At 38.5% G+C, this 15,072-nt stretch overlaps 2 protein-coding genes across 7 annotated transcripts in view; both read left to right on the forward strand.

Annotated features, from left to right (window-relative positions):
* Positions 1-495: 495 nt before the first annotated feature.
* LOC127947576 (jupiter microtubule associated homolog 2) lies at positions 496-12,712 on the forward strand. Its single transcript, XM_052544674.1, has 5 exons — positions 496-660; positions 1,374-1,525; positions 10,890-11,038; positions 11,224-11,266; positions 11,389-12,712. The coding sequence occupies exons 1-5, from the start codon at positions 605-607 to the stop codon at positions 11,613-11,615; spliced, it is 627 nt and encodes a 208-aa protein (XP_052400634.1). The 5' UTR covers positions 496-604; the 3' UTR covers positions 11,616-12,712.
* A 1,221-nt stretch (positions 12,713-13,933) lies between these two features.
* LOC127947592 (C-Jun-amino-terminal kinase-interacting protein 3) overlaps positions 13,934-15,072 on the forward strand; it is a 31,706-nt gene continuing 30,567 nt past the window's right edge. For 5 of the 6 annotated variants that reach the window (XM_052544675.1, XM_052544676.1, XM_052544680.1 and 2 more), the window contains exon 1: positions 13,934-14,876. In XM_052544675.1, the coding sequence (XP_052400635.1) occupies positions 14,577-14,876 (300 nt within the window). In that variant the 5' untranslated portion in view covers positions 13,934-14,576. The remainder of the gene's footprint in view (positions 14,877-15,072) is intronic. The other variant, XM_052544678.1, reaches the window with a different exon arrangement.

The following is a 15,072-nucleotide window of genomic DNA, read 5'->3' on the forward strand; positions in this document are numbered from 1 at the left end:
ACATACATTTTATCTATATATCTAAATAAAAATAGGCTCAGTCTATATATGACCCAAAGTAACTAGTAACTAACTACTTGAGTAGATTTTTTATCCGACACTCTTTTACTCTTACTCAAGTAACTATTCAAGACTAGGACTTTTACTTTTACTTGAGTAAATATTTCTAGAAGTACTTTTACTTTTACATGAGTACAGTTTTTGTTTACTCTACCCACCTCTGCGTTGCAGGCAATAGAAATATACCACAACCAGCCATTCACACACAATCACATTTGCAGTGCTGCCCTAAATGCAAATAAGCTGTGGAAGTCTTTTGGGGCGTGTTCCGCCAGATTTGACGAGTTGTTTAGGCGCTTTCGACTTTAAGCAGCTCTGCACAGAACGGTCACTGTATGACATCAAAGTACCGCGAGAGCGGTTCGAATGCATTGGATTCGTGTGCTCTCTTATTGCTCTCGCGGTACTTTGATGTCATACAGTGATCATTCTGTGCAGCGGGCTCTTTCTGCAGGGAGGAGGAGGAGGAGGAGGAGGAGGAGGAGGAAGGCTGGTGCTGAAGTTTCTGGGTCACTCACGTCGCAGTAGACCAAGACAAGCAACCATGACTTCAACAAACATGTTTCAGGGACTTGATAGTAGTGGCAAACCAAGTTCAAGGTATGATGACAGTTGATCTAGAACAATCCGGTGTATGTGGTTTTGGTGTTGACACTTGCCTGTGTTTATCTGAATAATAATTTTGATTCTTTAGGAGAATCAAACACAAATTTTAGCATGGCTAAGCGCTGCATGCTAACTCTTATTAGTGACCCGAAAAAGCTCGTATTGGATTTACAACGTGTGTTCAGATTACTGGACGTAACTGCACTAACAATGTGCACTGCTGTGTGTGCTGTTAAATATGATATTACATCTTGTGATGTGGTCAATATTATGTGTTAGCCGTTAGCGGCGTATGCGCCGAGGCTCAAAGAGAAGGTTTGTGAGCTACATACGCATTTTACTATTCGTAAATTAAAATGATGTCAACCTTAAAAATAAACATGAGTTTATGAATAAATATTAAGTTATGCACTGCGAAGTTGGCGCATTTGCTTAAAGTGTTGTTGATCGTGGACTAAACTACGCCGCAGGGTTTGGTTAGTGTGCAGGGCTTTAACTTTTTAAAAGAAATATACTAGTTATCACAATTTAGCTACAACTCTTGTGGCCCATAAAAGCCTGACCGCCTGAACTTCTTGCTGCAATTGCGCTGTTCCGCCTCACAGATATAGGGTGACGCTGTAGATTTTGCTCTTTATTAATCTACACATTTCAGTAATGGGACAAAATGTATAGTATTCATGTAAATATCTGTATGTTGTGTGTAGAGTACTAAGACCTCCAGGAGGAGGGTCAAGCAATCTCTTCGGTGGTTATGAAGAAGACACTGCTGCCTCCAGAAGGCCAAACAAAATGTCCTCTTCTATTTTTGCACCTCCAGAAGAGACCCGAGGGGGTCCCAGACGCTCCAATCCCCCAGGTGAGCTTCCAGGAGACACTGTGTTTCTGTCTTGGGCCTCTTGCACTCTCTGAGTGAAAATAATCACCACACTGTTACTTAGTTTTATGTGTTCGAGACTCTCTTCCTCTATGCAAACCAGGGCGCTTTGCGTTTGTTATCATGTCACCAGAAGCAAAATCAGAACCTCTACCTCAGTCTAACAGACTAACCAGTCAGTTAACTGTGAGAGATCATACACAGACCGAACTGATCAAATAAGACGTCTAGAGAGGGTTTAAAGGTCATAGTGTTAAAACAGGCCTGATCTGAAGCTTAAAGTGCTGTTAAACGTAATGCTGTGTTTTATTATTGGTCGTTACGAAACTGATTATGTCACTGGTATTATTACTACGGTTTTAGATATGACCAAATAGCCTCTCAAAGCAGGGTTGTTATCCTTAATTAAAACTAAAACCAAGCTCACCTATGGACTTGTTTAAAAAGATTTTGAAAGAAAAGGATTCAGAATTTTTCTCTCATGCAAATGTAAAACATCTTGTGTCTTAATCTTTACTGCTGTAATATTCATTCATTTTGTTTGGTTTTAATTTGATTTTTTTTATCTTGTATTTTTGTAACTTTTGTTACAATTACAACTACTACTAAAACATCAAAATATCTTATTGTTAACTGAAATTAAATTAACTTGATGTATTAAAATAAAGCTGAGCTGAAATAATACAGCTTTACAGACAGACACAAATGCTCTTACAGTGGGTATAGAAAATACCCCTCCCCCCTCCTATAATAATAGAATTTTGTTGCTTTGCATCCTGAAATGAAGATGGACACTGTTTTTTTTTTATCTTTTTCTTTTTTTAAATCCAGCTTTATTTACTCAGGACAATTTATAAGATCCAAGTGAGAGATATAGGCTGTGTCCAAATTCAGGGTCTGCATCCTCCTTAGGATCCTTCCTACCCGGTTGAAGGAGGATGGGTCCTCCGACGACCGCAAAAACCGGAAGTCGGTGTTTGTGAATTTGGACAGCCTACCCTTCTTTCAGTTCCCTCCCTTAACCGTTGCTCATATCCTGTCGCCTAGCAACCGTGACAGCGCCAAGCAAGACGCCGGTGAAGAGCTCATCGTTCTCTCCCCGGAGCTTTATAAACACTTCTGTCTGCTCTTTCGTCCTTAGAAGCGTTAAAACAGCTTCAATCACTAACAAATAAGCTGTGTGTAAGGGGATATTCACACAGGCAGTAAGGAAGAAGCTAGTTTACAAAAGTAAACGTTTTTTTTTTTTTTTTTTTTACATATACACGTACACATGTAAAAAAAATGCTTAACGATAAAACAAAATGCCTAACTAGAAAACCACTGAAAATATATCTTTTTGAAAAGCCAGTTTTTAAAAAACATCGAAAATAATACTCCTCCCCCACTCCGCTACCGCTCGCTTCGTCCTGCCGAAAAGAATTATGGGATAGGTAGGACGCGAAAGGATCCATCACACCCATCCTTCGAATTCGGGGAAAAGGAGGACGCATTTGTGGGCCGCATTTGAAGGATCCTACGAATTTGGACAGCCTTCGTCGCGGCGCTGTGACGTAACATCCTTCAAATGCGTCCTCCGAAGGATGTAGACCCTGAATTTGGACACAGCGATACACTCACCTAAAGGATTATTAGGAACACCTGTTCAATTTCTCTTTAATGCAATTATCTAATCAACCAATCACATGGCAGTTGCTCCAATGCATTTAGAGGTGTGGTCCTGGTCAAGACACTCTCCTAAACTCCAAACTGAATGTCAGAATGGGAAAGAAAGGCGATTTAAGCAATTTTGAGTGTGGCATGGTTGTTGGTGCCAGACAAGCCGGTCTGAGTATTTCACAATCTTCTCAGTTACTGGGATTTTCACGCACAACCATTTCTAGGGTTTACAAAGAATGGTGTGAAAAGAGAAAAACATCCAGTATGTTGCAGTCCTGTGGTCGAAAATGCCTTGTTGATGCTAGAGGTCAGAGGAGAATGGATCGACTGATTCAAGCTGATAGAAGAGCAACTTTGACTGAAATAACCACTCGTTACAACCGAGGTATGCAGCAAAGCATTTGTGAAGCCACAACACACACAACCTTGAGGCGGATGGGCTACAACAGCAGAAGACCCCACCGGGTACCACTCATCTCCACTACAAATAGGAGAAAGAGGCTAATATTTGCATGGGCTCACCAAAATTGGACAGTTGAAGAATGGAAAAATGTTGTCTGGTCTGATGAGTCTCCATTTCTGTTGAGGGATTCAGATGGTAGAGTCAGAATTTGGTGTAAACAGAATGAGAACATGGATCCATCATGCCGTGTTACCACTGTGCAGGCTGGTGAAGGTGTAATGTTGTGGGGGATGTTTTCTTGGCACGCTTTAGGCCCCTTAGTCCCAATTAAGCATCGTTTAAAAACTAAAATCACTGAGTTGGAGAAACACCACCATCTTGTGTCAGTATTTTCTTTGACCATCTTTTGCTTTAATTTACAGCCTGTAGTCTGTTGGGAGATGTCTCTGTCTCTACTAACTTTGCACATCTAGACTTTGCAGGTTTTGGTCACTCTCCTTTGCAGAAATGCTAAGGTAAATTTGATGGTTAGCGTTTGTGGACTGCAGTCTTCAAGTCGTTGCACATATTTTCAGTGGGGTATAAGTCTGAACTCTGACTGGGCCATGCAAGGACATTCACCTTTTACTCCTTCAACCTCTGTGTGCTCAGTTCTGCTGTGTGCTTTGGGTCATTGTCATGTTGGAAGATAAACCACCTTCTCATTGACAATTTTCTGGCAATGGGCATCAGATTTTCCTCAAGAATTTGACAGTATTTTTCCCCATCTATTTTTCTTCAATCCTGACAAGAGCTCCAGACCCTGCTGCAGAGAAACCCCCAGAACAGGATCCTACCACCTCCATGCTTTACTGGAGGAATGCTGTTATCTGGACTGTGAGCTGTATTAGATTTCCACAGGACATATTGTTTGCTGCTGAGGACAAATAATTCAGTTTTAGTCTCATCTGGCTCTGAATCTTTGAGGTGTGTTTTGGCAAAGCTCAGTCGTGTCTGCATGAGACCTTTCTTGAGGAGTGGCTTTTTTTTTTTTTTTTTAACCCTCCCATACAAGCCACATTTGTGCAGAATCTGTGATATTGTTGTCACTTGCACACAATCACCACTCTTTGTCATAAATTCCTGCAGCTGCTTCAGAGTTGCTGCAGGTCTTTTGGTCGCCTCTCTGAGCAGTTTCCTCTTGGCTCTTTCATTTTGTATGGAGTGACGTCCTGATCAAGGGAGGGTCTGTGTCGTTCCAAATACCTTCCACTTCTTAATAATAGACTTCACTCTGCTTCTATGCATTGATAAACCCTTTGAGACTTTTTTTTTTGTATCCATCTTTTAACAGTGCTTTGCCACCTATAGTTGACTGTTTGCTTCAGTTGCACTACCAAGGACTGAAATGCTCCAGGAAAGATCTTTTCATGCTGAGCTGATCAAAATGTCACAGCTGATCACAGTTGAAAGTAAAGTGGCTTTGTGCGCCATTGATAAGGTCCTTAGCTACATATGATTGAGTTTACAAGTATTTTTTTTAGGAGGGGGTTATGCTTTTTCCAACTCCGTGATTTCTAGTTTTTAATTTATTTTTTTTAAAGACATGTTGGTGTTATATATTTTAGGCTTGGATGTTAAGTGAATACAGCTAGATAAAACAAAAACTTTGTGAATCTTCATTTCAAAGCAACAAAATGTGATCATTTTAAAGGGGGGGGGTGATTTGTTTTCTGTACCCACTGTATATAAGACAAGCATGTTTAAATTCTTAGAACTCTAATTAATATATAGCTCTAAAGATACTACTGCATAATTATAAATAGTAAAACCAGAGAAACGGATAAGTATGTAGGGGTGACCCCAAATAATCTACGATTCGATCCTTCGATTCGAGGAGCATGATTCAACTACCAATCTAACAGTCAAATATTCGCGGGGTATTATTGATTATGCCATTCTGACCATATGTGTGCACTCAAATCTCTGATTTCACATACAACTTGTGTTTTTTTTCACAATAAGTTAATATTAATCCTATTATGATAAAGCTGTAAGAATCTGAAAAAGAAAGAAGCTTCAAATTAATATTTTAAAGTGCGTGAATAAATCCAACCACCCCTATAGATTTATGTTTCACTTTCCATAATCCGTGACCGACAGAAGAGCATCTTGGCGGCAGGGATTTAAAACTTTACCAAGACTCAAACTGACACGGGCAGAGACTGGATTTTTTCGAACAGGTAGGGTTCAAGTGATTTCAAAACATTTCAGCCGGTGTATATATAATCATGGATATATTATTTACCTTATTTATCACTTCAGCGCACCGCGTGAGCAGGTCAAACTACAAAGCAGAATATTAATAACTATGACTGAACTATCACACACATACCATTATAATGACAAGTCCATTATAATAAAACGCTGTGAATTTTGTGAAGTTTGGCTGCCGTGTTTCTGCACCTTGTTTCGTGAAGAACACGTCCACAAAATGAGATTGCATTCAGAGCCCCTATAAGTATATATAGCCTATAAGCCCTAACTTTAATGTTATGTTGTATAAACAACGAAGCGTATTCTACATGATTTCTACAATGAGTTCCCATTGATTTAAAAACTTGCTATCAAATGTGTCACTCTACTGGTTGTCTTCAGCGCACGCAGCTCAAAACAGAAATGCAGAACATTAATAACTTCTGTCATCTTTTAATCCAAACATAAAAACATTATTTTCCCCGTTTGTATCTGCAAGGCATTTGTTACACATTTTCCCTGGGTGTTAACATCAGTAATTATGACTGTTGAATGTCTGTCTTAACTCAATGTATTTTGCCCCGCCCCCAAACATATGATTCGACTAATATTCGAATATCAGCAAGATTCGAAAATTCTGATTCCATTAAGAAAATCCTTAGTAGGACACACCCCTATAAGTATGTGTTTTTCTTTTATTCTATAAACTACTGACAACATTTCTCCCGAATTCCAGATAAACATTGTCATTTAGAGCATTTATTTGCAGAAAATGACAAGTAGTCAAAATTTAAAAAAAGATGCAGTGTTTTCAGACATCAAAGAAAACAAGTTCATGTTCGTTTTTGGTAAAACTTTATAATAAATTTCATTTATAAACCCTTAACAAACATGATATAATGCATAACAGATCAATAAGATAATTTATAGTCAAAAATATAATTAAACATTACCTAATGATTAACATAATTATGTAACGTAAATTTAAAATGCCTAAACATTTTAACATTAAAACTTCATTCATATGATCGTGCACTTCGAATGATTTGAACAGATGTTATACAATGATTAAAAGCTTATTTGCTAATGTACAACACTTGATGCTATGAGGTGTGATACAGGGAATGTTAGGGGTAGGTTTGGTGGTATGGCTTGGTTTAAGGATTGGTTAAGGGTTCAAGGGTCAGGGGTAAATCTGATTACCATAAGGAATGATTAAAGGAATACCCTGTTTAATATTGAATAATTAGTAAATGTTTATAAATGCTTACAAATGAGTAGTTTCGAGTTAAGATTGGGTACTGCAAAAACATGAATAGAAGATGAATAAATGATTTGTAAAGATTTTTTCTACCTTATGCCATTGGGATGATAAAGATACTCATAAAGATACTAATGATTAGTAAACATTAAAAATATTTACAAATTATGAATAATTTCTGCTTTAGATTGTGTACTGCAAAACATAAACAAATAAATAATAATTTAAGATGTGGAAACGTTAGAAGTCTACACAAACAAAGATAAAAAAATGTGACCTTTACAGACTGTGTTTAAGAGTTAATGAATAATTTGTTAATATGAGTAGTTTGCTTCCAAAAGAAAAAAAGAGCTTAAGGTAAAATATGAACTGAAGTTAAATGAAATATAATTTATAATAGGAATATGCCGGTATCAAATTCTCCTGTTGCAATTAATTGCTAATGCTTTTATCACTGTATACGGTATTATGAAGGTATTGCTATTTAAATTTTAAAAAAGTGGTCATAATACAGTATAACAGGTTAGATTTTTTTTTTATATAACAAAAATACCTGAACATTTAAATACAATAAAGCAATACAGAAAAATATATGAAGTTAAATGTTTTACACAGATTAAAGTGCAAGATAACTATAAAGACCCATAGGTATCACTTTACAGTAAAACTTAATTAGTTAACCTTAGTTAATGCATTAACATTCACAATGAGCAATAGCTACATTTGCTGCAGAAGTTATCAATCTGTTATAAAATACAAGTCTTAGTTCATTTTATCTCCTTAACACAGTTGCAACTTTAGATTTTAATGTGTTATTAAATATTAGAATACCTAAGATTAATGAATGTTCAGAAATAATTTTCATGGGCAATTAATGTTAACTAATGAAGCTTATGAAGATTATGAACAATAAAGAATCAAAACACTTTCAAACAATATCTACGGTATGTTATAGTCCAGATTAAAATAAAATAAAAAAGGTTAGAAAATAAATTGCCTATTTTTACACCCGGCACAATGTGACGCAAGGCGCAGCGCATGTGTGTTTGCTAGTTTCAGTCCTGCGGCATTCGCATTTTCCCATCCAGCGCCACGTCGTTTAATTGGCAAATGCATTTGCACCCATTTGTGCGCCCATGGGCATGCTAGTCTAAAAAAGAGGTGTGTTCAGGCGCATTGCTATTTTAAAGAGCTGAAAAAAGACTGCGCCATAGACCAACTCAAACCTAGTCTGAAGTAAGTGGCACAATATTTTTTTTTTTATTTAAAGAGCACGTCGTTAGAAAATGCGCTTCTGGGAGGCTCCACAGTGTGTGTTGACTTTGTTTCTTATACAGAGGGATGCGCATCACACAAACATGGCAAATATTAAAAACAAAAAGATTACAGTGTAAAAGAATTGCAGTGCAATTCAGCCTATTGCTACGTATAATGATGAACTAAATTGGCTAACTAATTGAACAATCGTGCCAATACACACACATATATATTAACTGACTGTGCGGAGATTTGGTGGATTCCTGCTTGTCCTGTGGATGATCTGCTTGCGCTCGAGCAGATCGGTTTCTTCGCTTGAGAATCATTCAGTTTTTCCACCAACAAAATCCACCATGTAAATAGCGCTCACGCCATGGCAGATCGCATCTCACTCTTAAAGGGAATAGGAGATGACACTCTGATTGGTGTATTGAATGTTACGCCCATTACTCATTAAGAGAATAGGGACAACCCATTCCAAAAATGTGCCCGGCGCATAGACCGTTTTTCCATTAAAATAGCTAAAGTGGATTTGGACATGCCCTGAGTGCACCTGCGAATCCACAAATCTGAATGGATATTTAAAATTATGTAAATATATTTTGGAAAGTAGCACAGCTGCCATATTTATGGGGTTTTCAGGGTAAGGGCTGCAGTTTCGCACCATCTGCTGTCAGAGAGTGAATGTGCTTTCATTCAGAGCGCCTTTCACATGTTCCTCATGTGCTTCTCAAGCCTGCTTGTTTACATCAGAGGGCACATGCTCTTTCAAGCAGCATACAGCGGTGTTGTACATTTTGACAAGTCGATGGGAATAGTATGCTTAATGCATTCAAAATTATGAATAATTTGTAATATAATTATGTTTTTAGAAGTGCCCACGATAACAATTAAGGAGTGCACAATTGTATGAATTGAACATTAAATGACATTTGTAAGCACTTCAGTTTACAAGAAATTAAATCCGTTTATTAATCTGTTAATCATTAGGTAATATTTAATTAATATTTAAAAGCGTATTAAGCACATTCTCTTATTTATAGCTGTGAAAATAAATATTCAATAATGATTTCTTAATCATTTTGTTTATAGTTTATTAATGAAAGTTATTATAAAGAAATATTGAACTGTTACTATGCTTCCACTATTCGAGCTCGATGATTGGTTTAAGAATAAATCACCATTTTATCTTAGATATTTTTGCTCCGCTCTCCGCGCAGAGCAGCGTGTATCTGAGCAAGTACATCTGATTTTGTGACAGAGCAAAGGAAATCTGCATGCGAACAGAGAGATTTGCACTCGTGCATTATTTTAATGTGCTTTCGCATTATATTTATACGCTCTCGCTGTTGACCGCATACACATACTGTATACACACTGCAAACACCTGAGGCACCGCTACAATTAATGAGCTCTATGAACAATGCATGGCAAAAAAGAAAAAAAAAAAAGTTCCTGGACACGGGATTTTTTTTTTTTTTTTTTTGCCATAAGTCTATACATTTTGTTACATCTTTACTATAGTGATAATTTTGACTTATGTCTGCTCTAGAGACGTTACAATTTTTTGATAAAGCTCTGATTGGTTTTCTTTTGGAAATATGTTTCAAATTAATCCTGAATACATTTATGACTGTAAAAGCATATCAGTGTGTGTCACAATTGCATAATTGATCAAAGAAATCGCGATAGGTTTATTTTTTTTTTGTCCATATCGCACAGCCCTAGTTCATTCAATAAATACAGTTAACAATCTAGCTTCTGAGTACTAAGTTATTAACCCATCAATAGTGGGGTCAGTTAATTTTTTGAAGTGGGCCGCGCAAACATATGTGTGTGGTTGTGTGGGCTGCGAGCTGAAAAAGGTTGGGAACCACTGGACTAGAGCATATAAGCGCAATTATACAGTAACTTTAATAAATAAGCAAAAGGCAACCTGCCATATCAGCCAAGACCACAGGGTGTTGCCAAAGAACTGCATATAAACTACAATAAGGATCAATTCAGAATCGCTAAACACACCAAAATACATAAGAACATTTTTTACATTCTGACGTGACATGACTTGTTGCCAAGTATGAACTAGTGCTTGCATTTATCCCATTCAAAGTGAACACACACACTATGAACACGCACACCCGTAGTAGTGGTTCTGATGAAATGGGGAAAAAAACTTTTGATTGTGTGGGAACTCAGCAATCTGAACGTATTACTTAATGTACAACTCCTGTATATCACTATAATCATCTTTACCTTATTTATTTGTCATCCATCAAAATGTTACTAGTGCGACACTGGCTAACTTTATCCTGAGCTGAGCCCCCTAGTGGGTCGCGTCCCCACCTACCCCCGGTTCTTAAAACATTTAAGCAGGTACAAAAGGAACCTTTGGTCAGTTGATGAATTGACACCTATTTAAAAAGGTCTGAGAATTTATTTATATGTACATTTTTAGGAATGTGCATCATGTGATCTTGTATAACTAGCATTAGTGTATCTCAAACTGATTTATGTGTCTCTTACGGTCTCAGGTGGGAAAAGCAGTGGGATATTTGGGGACCCAGAGGCGTCTTTGACCCACGGCAGACATGTTCCCCCTGGTGGAGCCTCCAGTTACATTTTTGGGGGTGCGGAGTCGACCCCACCTTCTGTGAAAAGTCAACATCCCAACAAACCAAAGGTAGTCCAAACTCAGTAGTCTACTACACTTTCAAAAAAAAAAATGGACTTTTGAAAAGGAGTGTATGTGACTCACAAATTCATAATTTGACTCATTAAACCTCATAATTGTTTGTTTTCCACAAAGTTATTAAAATCTGATAATGTCCACCCATTTCAGCTCTAATGCCCTTTTATTCTCTGTAGGACAATTTAAGTGTGGGTGTACCTGCTACTCCAGATCCACCAGGTAAAGAAAACCAGTGATTTACCTCACATTAGTCATCTGCTCTTCATGCCCAAGTTTGTTTCTCCACAGTCTTTATTATAGGCAGGCAGTTCCCTTTCCAACTGTTTTTCTCTCACGTACAGCCCCAGTGCCTAAGAAAGTTGAGAAAGTGAAGGTGGAACCAGTGACCCCTCAACCAACGCCTGAAAAAGAGCCAGCAGCCCCTGCACCTGCAGCCAATCAGAGTTCTGAGGCAGCAACGTGGCAACCAACAGAAAAGGACCACGAGCCACGCCTTGGACCCCGCCCTCGCTCTCACAACAAAGTGATCAACCCTCCAGGAGGAAAGTCCAGTGTGGTTTTCTATTAGCCCTAGCCATCAGTCTCTTCCTTTCTTCCATCTGCTTTTAACCTGTACTAAAACTTATCTTTATCATTTACTTTCTCCTTAACTTTTTTTTTCTTTTTCTTTTTCTTAAAGTCTGTCACTCTTCATTCCCTTTTTTTATTCTGCACTTTCTGATTCATTCCTCACTTTCCCTTTTCTTTTTCATCGAATTCGAAACACTGTTACTCTTGCTCCTAAAACTAAATGGTTGTTTCCTTTCAAATGGTTAGCATTGACGGTTGTTTCTTTATGTGATAATGTTTTGATAATTTGCTAATGTATTAAATGCAAGTTTGCCTCATGAATCTGAGCAGTCTATGCAGTGTTCAACTGGTACCACTGTTGGTCGCCAAAGCAAGCTCTTCAGTATCGACATATTCAGATCTCCCTTTGAAACCCTGTGAATGTGTTCTGATGGCAAATTCTTTTGTGCAATAAGATGACTTCCCTTCTACATTTTTTTTTTTTTTACTGTGCTCTTGCATTTTTTTTTTGTTTTGAGCAAGACACAAAGCCAAATGTAAAAGTAGTAGTTTAGTTGGCTAACCAAACACCGTTTTTGTAACTGATAATTGCCAAAGCACATATGACAATGATTAAACACGTACAATCACGCATCTTTGACAATATCACACTAATAAAATGTCCATATATGCATTTGAATGTAACCAGAGACCGTTAAACTAAGAGAATAATCTGAAATGCCTGACGCTGTACTTGAAAAGAGTTGCTGCACCATTGATTCTTTAATACTTGTGTGAATTTGGGCCTTTCCTCCCATTAGCCATCTACTTTATTCTTTGCATGGCAGGTGAAAGGTAAAATATGAGTCTGTGAGTGTGTGTGTTTGTGTGTGTGGGGGTGTTTCCCACATGACTAGTGCCGTCCCTGCCCAAAATAATACTTCAGTGGTTGCTTGGTAATGTGACTGGATACTATGATGTCACAGAGGACTGTTTCATACAATGCACCTCTATATTGTTCATTTGTATGCAGTTTTGTATTGCTTTTTTTCCCCATGACAATAAAAGGATGTTTTACCATGTTGCTTGAAATAAACTGAAATCACCACTTAGAAACGGATGTGCATATGCTTGCTGAATGTTTAGGTTACTGAGTCAGGTTTGTGTTGTTTAAAGTAGGAGGTATCAGTGATTCTCAAGTACAAAACCGACTACAGAGAGACAACTTAAATGGTTTATTTAACACTGAATTAATTTGGTTTCTTGTTTTTCAGCAAGGTCTTGGTCTCATTTTTCACAGAATGTCATCATTGTCAGATACAAAATTAAGTTATACTTGCCATGTAAAATATGTATAAGGGTCTATTCAGCCCTACTTATTTCATAACAAGTGAAATATGGAAAGAGGACCTTCAGGGTGGAGGCAGAATTTGATATTGCCAGAATTCTTTTTTTTTTTATTTTTTTGGTTTGTGTAGCCTAAAAAGGTCAACATTTATTATTTTTTCTTTTTTAGTTTTTTGTTACCCTCTTTTAATTCTCATTTAGGGGTAACACTTATGATTCTCTGTAGTCAAAGAATATTCTTAAACAAATGAAAGTACTATGTTTAATATGAATATTATTTTTAATAAAATTAATGCATTTTTGGTGGATTTCATGGTACTAGGCAATATTCACCTCTACAAATTATTAACCATTTATTTCTATATCAAATAACAAATATTAGAGACATTTTTTTTTGTCTTTGTAGTAGTTACAAAGTGCTAAAAAAGTCACCAGGTTTTTTACTATTAAATATTTCATGATTGTTATAGTTTTATGAGTTTTGTTCAAGAATCAGTGGTCAGGTCAGTACAGTTTTACAGAAATACAAATGAAAAAAGTAAAAAAAAAAAAAAAAAGGCACATAAATTTAAATTCAAATGCACATTTTTGTTTCTTTGTGAATAAACTGCTGCAGACAGTGCCACACTGCGGTATTGCAATCCCATGTGAAGACGCACGGGGGCTAGAGTGCAACATGATGCAATCCGAGAACTTTTGCGGACGGCTCTAAAATAATTGCCTCTGTGATGCCTTAAATCCTATCCGATTGTCTCCTACTGTGAAAGTGATCTTATATGTGTGGTTGCCTGGACCCCTGATTAATTTATCGGAGTGTTGACATCTCGTTAAAAAAAACTGTTTAATTTTAATACTCGTTTACGGAATACGATACATTAAATATAACAAAAACATAATTCATGGTGTTCCGCTGCAGGAGCACAGCGGCGGTCAGACATCACTCTCCCGGTCTGCTCCGTGCAGGCGCTGTGACGTCAGCGGGCCCCTCCAGCGAGAGAGAGAGTCACCGACGGAAACGGCATCACGAGCTCCGGCCCCCTGTCAACCACCGGATTCATTTGTAATGCCAAAAATGACCAGTCTGACATAACGCTAGAAAAGCAATATCCGATTGTCAAGGACAACGGGAGCCCGCGGGCCTATCGCACGGTACCTATATTTATTCACGTATTTAGGAATCGTTTTTATCCCCCTCCATTGATTTTTCAGTAATGGCTGGGCTCGCGGGCTGCGGCTGTTGAGAGGCAGGTGCATCGTCCCGACAGACGCTCGTTGGGCGTGATGTGTGATGAGATGGATTTCGCTCCAGTGCAGCGATGACGAGACGGACGCAACCGGAGAATCACCGAGAATCCGCGAGACGCGTGTGATCGAGCGGCCGACACTGGGGCGCGGAGCACGGGCGGGGAACAGAGCTCGTCCCCTCGCGAGCGCTCCGTCTCATCAACACATACTGAACATTAAACGGCCGTACTACATCCCGAAACCCGGCTGCTGCCGGTGGAATCGGGTCGTGGACCGAAGTGACATCATGTGCACCTGACCACAGAAGCCGTTTCGCCATTTCGATTCGTGTCTCCGGTGTACAAATTATTATTTCTCTAATAACGAGCTTGGATTAGACCACGCCAAGATGATGGAGCTGGACGAGGTGGTGTACCAGGACGATTATGGGGCCGTGTCGGTCATGTCAGATCGGGTGTCGGGCCTGGCCAGCAGCATCTACCGGGAGTTTGAGCGCCTCATCCAGAGCTACGACGAGGAGGTGGTGAAGGAGCTGATGCCGCTGGTGGTGAACGTCCTGGAGAACCTCGACTCGGTGTCTACGGAGAACCAGGAGCACGAGGTGGAGCTGGAGCTCCTCAGGGAGGACAACGAGCAGCTCATCACGCAGTATGAACGGGAGAAAGCGCTGCGCAAACAGGCGGAGGAGGTAAACTATCAGAATATTATCATCCCATCATGCCCTTCAGACAATGTCCTGTTCAGACCAGATTGTTTGTATAAGTTGATCATAACTGGGTCTGCAAACATTTAAAAGAGCATTGCAAACACCCTTTATCCCTGTTAAGTCTGGCACATTTAATAATATTCAGAAAAATCTTGTTTTGTTGAAATGTGCATATGTG

Source organism: Carassius gibelio, chromosome A3, assembly GCF_023724105.1.
Source record: "Carassius gibelio isolate Cgi1373 ecotype wild population from Czech Republic chromosome A3, carGib1.2-hapl.c, whole genome shotgun sequence".
NCBI lineage: Eukaryota > Metazoa > Chordata > Actinopteri > Cypriniformes > Cyprinidae > Carassius > Carassius gibelio.

Coding starts and splice junctions, on each gene's coding strand:
- LOC127947576 (XM_052544674.1), top strand. CDS start 605: ATGACTTCAACAAACATGTTTCAGGGACTTGATAGTAGTGGCAAACCA. Junction 661..1,373: donor AGTGGCAAACCAAGTTCAAG/GTATGATGACAG, acceptor TGTTGTGTGTAG/AGTACTAAGACCTCCAGGAG. Junction 11,039..11,223: donor AACATCCCAACAAACCAAAG/GTAGTCCAAACT, acceptor TATTCTCTGTAG/GACAATTTAAGTGTGGGTGT.